General features: G+C 44.0%; 1 protein-coding gene across 1 annotated transcript in view; it reads left to right on the forward strand.

Annotated features, from left to right (window-relative positions):
* The window catches only part of KNL1 (kinetochore scaffold 1), a 70415-nt gene extending 64948 nt beyond the window's left edge, over window positions 1-5467 (forward strand). The window contains exons 25-26 of the mRNA XM_034938545.3: window positions 472-594; window positions 3214-5467. Of these exons, the coding sequence (XP_034794436.2) occupies window positions 472-594; window positions 3214-3328 (238 nt within the window). The 3' untranslated portion in view covers window positions 3329-5467. The remainder of the gene's footprint in view (window positions 1-471; window positions 595-3213) is intronic.
* The last annotated feature ends 533 nt before the right edge of the window (window positions 5468-6000 follow it).

Genomic DNA, 6000 nt, shown 5'->3' on the forward strand with positions numbered 1-6000 from the left:
GCAGTGAGCCGAGATTACGCCACTGCACTCCAGCCTGGGTGACAGAGCGAGACTCCATCTCAAAAAAAAAAAAGAAAGAAAAAGAAAAGAAATAATGTATGCCTAACTTGGACATGCCAGCGTAAAAATAAAATGAAATTGTGCTGGGACAGTGGCTCACTCCTGTAATCCCAACACTTTGGGTGGTGAGGCAGGCGGATCACCTAAGGTCAGGAGTTTGAGGCCACATTGGCGAAACCCTGTCTCTACTAAAAATACAAAACTTAGCTGGATGTGGTGGCAGGTGCCTGTAATCCCAGCTACTTGGGAGAATCGATAGAACTTGGGAGGTGGAGGTTGCAGTGAACCAAAATTGTGCACGGCACTCCAGCCTGGGCGACAGAGCAAGACTCCGTCTCAAAAAAAAAAAAGAAATTGTGTTTCATGCTATTATTGTGTTGCATTTTTAATTGTGGATCTTGTCTTTTACAGATTGAGACTTTTATTCTCTAGCTCTGCAGCATTTGCAAAGTTTGAAATAACTTTGTTTCTCTCAGCCTATTATCCATCTGTACCATTACCTTCCACCATTCAGAATCATGTTGGGAACACTAGGTGAGTAAAGGGCCAACAGGGTAAGACTCTGGGCTACTTTTTTTTTTTTTTTTTTTTTTGAGATGGAGTCTGGCTCTGTTGCCCAGGCTGGAGTGTAGTGGCGCAATCTCAGCTCACTGCAACCTCTGCCTCCCGGGTTCACGCCATTCTCCTGCCTCAGCCTCCCGAGTAGCTGGGACTACAGGCGCCCGCCACCACACCCAGCTAATTTTTTGTATTTTTAGTAGAGACGGGGTTTCACCATGGTCTCGATCTCCTGACCTCGTGGTCCGCCCACCTCGGCCTCCCAAAGTGCTGGAATTACAGGCTTGAGCCACTGCGCCCGGCAAGAACTACTTTTTAATGTTCATTTTGTTTGAAAGATTCCTCAAAGTGGTCAGCAAATTAGTGGACCATAGTGAGAGCTAAACGTCAGTTCTCTTGAGTTCATTTTGAAGAATTTATGTGTGTGTGTGTGTGTTTGAGATGGAGTCTCACTCTGTCACCAGGCTGGAGTGCAGTGGCACGATCTCGGCTCACTGCAACCTCTGCCTCCTGGGTTCAAGTGATTCTCCAGCGTCAGCCTCCCGAGTAACTGGGACTTAAAGGCAAGCGCCACCACACCTAGCTAATTTTTGCATTTTTAGTAGAGATGGGGTTTCACCATGTTGGCCTGGGTGGTCTTTATCTCTTGACCTCGTGATCTGCCCACCTCAGCCTTCCAAAGTGCTGGGGATTACAGGCGAAGAATTTTTTCTTAAAGTCATTGACCTTCATTGCTATCTCCAGTGGATGCTGGAGACCACTGGTCTATTCTTTTGTACCTGCTTCACTTTTTGAATACTCCAACCTAAAACATGAATCAAGAAGGAAAAAACTCACCATTAGCTTAGTACAGATGATATGTAAACAACTTTTATGGCCTTAAAAACAGAGTCGGCCGGGCACAGTTGCTCACACCTGTAATCCCAGCACTTTGGGAGGCTGAGGCAGGTGGATCACGAGGTCAGGAGTTCAAGACCAGCCTGGCCAAGTTGGTGAAACCCCGCCTCTACTAAAAATACAAAAAATTAGCCAGGCGTGGCGGTGGGCGCCTGTAATCCCAGCTAATGGGGAGGCTGAGGCAGAGAATTGCTTGAACCCAGGAGGTGGAGGTTGCAGTGAGCCGAGATCGCACCACTGCACTCCAGACTGGGAGACAAAGCGAAACTCCGTCTCAAAAAAAAAAAAAAAAAAAAAAAAAAAAAAAAGTTAGGGCAGGATACGATGGCTCACGCCTTTAAGCCCAGCACTTTGGGAGGCTGAGGTGGGCGGATCACTTGAGCTCGGGAGTATGAGAACAGCCTGGCCAACATGGCGAATCCCCACCTCTACTAAACATACATAAATTAGCTGGGTGTGGTGGTGAGTAGTCCCAGCTAATCTTGAGGCTGAGGTGGGAGGATTGCTTGAGCCTGGGAGGTGGAGATTGTGGTGAGCCAGGATCATGCCACTGGCCTCCAGCCTGGGTGACAGAACCAGGCTCTCTCAAAACAAAACAGAGTCTGTGGAACCAGCCCTAAAAATGTTTCATTCCTCCTAGACTGTGACGTATTTTGTGACTTTTTAGATGCACTGCTGACAGATTGGAAGATAACAGAGTTAAAAATGTGCTCACCTAGGCCGGCATGGTGGCTCATGCCTGTAATCCCAGCACTTTGGGAGGCCAAGGTGGGCAGATCACTTGAGGCCAGGAGTTTGACACCAGCCTGGCCAACATGACAAAACCCTTTGTTTTTGACTGGGGGTGGTGGCTCATGCCTGTAATCCCAGCACTTTTGGAGGCCGAGGTGGGCGGATCATGAGGTCAGGAGTTCAAGACCATCCTGGCCAACATGATGAAACCCCATCTCTACTAAAAATACAAAAAATAGCCAGGTGTGGTGGCAGGTGCCTGTAATCCCAGCTACTCGGGAGGCTGAGGTAGGAGAATTGCTTGCACCCAGGAGAAAGAGGTTGCCGTGAGCTTAGATTGTACCACTAACTGCACTCCAACCTGGGCAACAGAGCAAGACTCTGGGGGTGGGGAAAAATTTGCTCACCTTATATTTGTCAGCAAACACCAAGACTAAGATTTTTTATGACCAACAAAAGTAGCTAGGTTAAGATACTTCACAATTACATATAGAATTGGTTCTTAGGCCCTGTTTTGGAATCCCATTTCAAACTGGATATCTGGTTATTTCCAGAAATGCTCATTTGTGCTTCCTAGGAAACTGAGAGACCAAGAACATAAATTCCACTGAATTAGAGACAAGTGTAAGAGTTTTTAAAAAATTGATTAACCTGGCTGGGCGCGGTGGCTCACGCCTGTAATCCCAGCACTTTGGGAGGCCGAGGTGGGTGGATCACAAGGCCAGGAGATCGAGACCATCCTGACTAACACGGTGAAACCCCATCTCTACTAAAAATACAAAAATTAGCCGGGCGTGGTGGCAGGCGCCTGTAGTCCCAGCTACTCGGGAGGCTGAGGCAGGAGAATGGCATGAACCCGGGAGGTGGAGCTTGCAGTGAGCAGATGGCGCCACTGCACTCCAGCCTGGGCGACAGAGCGAGACTCCGTCGCAAAAAAGAAAATTGATTAACCTTTGTTCTTTCCAGCCAAGATGATATTGCTACCATTCTATCTAAAGTGCCACTGGAGAACAACTACCTGAAGAATGTAGTCAAGCAAATTTACCAAGATCTGTTTCAGGACCGCCATTTCTACCACTAGACCCTTGGACCACCATTGGAACAACCAAGCAGAATGTACTTGATATTATTTCAGGGTCCCATTGCTCTTCAGCCTTTGTTTTTAGGTCATTACAAGCTGAGTAAAATTCCTTCTGATGATGTTATAGTTAATCTGTATGTTTTTTAGATCTCTGCAGAATGATGGTGATGAAGTCTGGATGGTAGGCCTCATAGCCTACTATCAACTTACTCATCTTTGTACCAAAGGTTTAAGTAATAGGACACTTAGGAAAAATGTCTCCTAACTAAACTAGTGCTTTCTGCTTTAGTACAAGCCCTAAGGATTAACTTAAGTATAAGAAGTGTTATCACTGACAAGAATATTAGCCATTTTCCCATAACTAGATAGAGCTATGATTTTTTAGGTTGCCTGGCTTCTGCCTAGCAGATATTTCTGGAGTAGAAATGTATCTGTCTACAAACTATTATCCTTTTTCTCCGTTACTAAAATGCTATTAAGAGAAAGTAGGGCTGGGTGCGGTGGCTCACACCTGTAATACCAGCAGTTCGGGAGGCCAAAGTGGGTGAATAGCCTGAGTCCAGGAATTCAAGACCAGCCTGGGCAACATGGCAAAACCCCACCTCTACAAAAAATACGAAAGTTAGCCAGTCCTGGTGGCTTGCGCCTGTGGTCCCAGCTACTTAGGAGCTTAAGGCAGGAGGATCACTTGAGCCCAGGAGGCAGAGGTTGCAGTAAGCCGAGACCATTCCACTGCACTCCAGCCTAGGCAACAGAGCAAGACCCTGTCTCAAAAAAACAAAAAGAAAGCAATAGCACTCAGCTATTGAAATGGTTGCCATCTTTTTTTGAGGGCCATGCTTTTTATTCTATGGTGTCTATTATGTTTTCTTTTTCTTTTTTTTTGAGACAGAGTCTTGCTCTGTCACCCAGGCTGGAGTGCAGTGGCATGATCTCAGCTCACTGCAAGCTCCGCCTCCTGGGTTCACGCCATTCTCCTGCCTCAGCCTCCCGAGTAGCTGGGACTACAGGTGCCCACCACCTTGCCGGGCTAATTTTTTGTCTTTTTAGTAGAAATGGGGTTTCACGATGTTAGCCAGGATGGTCTCAATCTCCTGACCTCGTGATCCGCCTGCCTCGGCTTCTCAAAGTGCTGGGATTACAGGTGTGAGCCACCACACCCAGCAATGTTTTCTTAATAAGTATAGTTTTTCTAGGGAAAGTTAATTCATTTTTGTCTAGTACATATATGTAAATATATTAATGTTGTTTTTGTGTTTGTGATGTAGTAAGGAGATGTATATAGAAATTCATTGAGGTATATAGATACTCATCTGTCTAGGCAGTTCCCAATTTTCTGAAGAATGTTTTACAGCAAAATTTTCTATTTTCTTTTATTAAATAGTGACACGTCAAACAATGTCACATCCAAAACACTAGTTTCACCAATTTCTAGCAGTAATAATAGACTTGCTGTAAGTATTGTTTTCTGATGCCATACCCTTGTCATACATATTATTAAATGACCAATATTATGTATGAAGTAGACAAAAAAATTTACTCAAACTTCATTCAAATCCTAATTGTGATCATTTTTGTTTTATATTTAATTATAAACCAAAATACATTTGCATTTTTAAGCTAATTTGTCTCAAAATTTTGCTCTATGTTTTCGGATCAGGTTAAAGTCCTGTGGATCCCCTGAATGTTATTGGTTTTTACTTCTGAGCTATACGTCAAAAGACACATAAGCTTCAAAAGTCAAGACAAACCTCATTTGCCATAAAAATCAAGATATAGATGTTCTGTTCCGTAAACTCCTTGAAAAACATTTTAAAGTCATCAATATGATCTGTTTCCCATGAAACTTAAGTTAGCTTTCTTATTGGAGTTATTTCTTTTCTGTAAGTCTGAAAAGTAGAGATTTTGTTTTACGCATTTTAGTAACCTGCAACAACCAACTCTAAAAAAGATTTGGCTTGTAATGACGGTCTCTGCTTTTTTGGGTTTGGAGTACACAATTGTAATATTTACTTAGTTATTTGTGTTTTTCTTTGTTCAAGGTATTGACTAGTTTCATAAATTTTTTGAAAGTTTTTCTTTCATTGGTTGGAAAGCAGATTACATTTTGCACTATTAAAATAAGTTTATTACTTGAAATCTTTTGTGAGTAGTGTTTCTTTATAAAGAATATTTTAGCATTTATCCAATAGACCTTTGAAGATATACCAAAGAAACCTTCCTCTGGAGACACCTACCTATTCAAAACTGAGATTAGGCCAAGTGCATTGGGTCACACCTGTTACACCAGCAGTTTGGGAGGCTGAGTTCAAGCAGGTTGCTTGAGGCCAAGAATTCAAATCCAGCCTACACAACATAGCAAGACCCTAATCTCTAAAAAATTTTTTTTTCTTGGCTGGGCATGGTGGCTCATGCCTGTAATGCCAACCCTTCGGGAGGCTGAAGTGGGCAGATCACCTGAGGTCGAAAGTTTGAGACCAACCTGACCAACATGGAGAAACCGTGTCTCTACTAAAAATACAAAATTAGCCAGTCATGGTGGCACATGCCTGTAATCCCAGCTACTTGGGAGGCTGATGCAGGAGAATTGCTTCAACCCGGGAGACAGAGGTTGCAGGGAGCCGAGATCGCACCATTGCACTCCAGCCTGGGCAACAAGAGCGAAACCCCCA

Source organism: Pan paniscus, chromosome 16 (assembly GCF_029289425.2).
Source record: "Pan paniscus chromosome 16, NHGRI_mPanPan1-v2.0_pri, whole genome shotgun sequence".
NCBI classification, from domain to species: domain Eukaryota; kingdom Metazoa; phylum Chordata; class Mammalia; order Primates; family Hominidae; genus Pan; species Pan paniscus.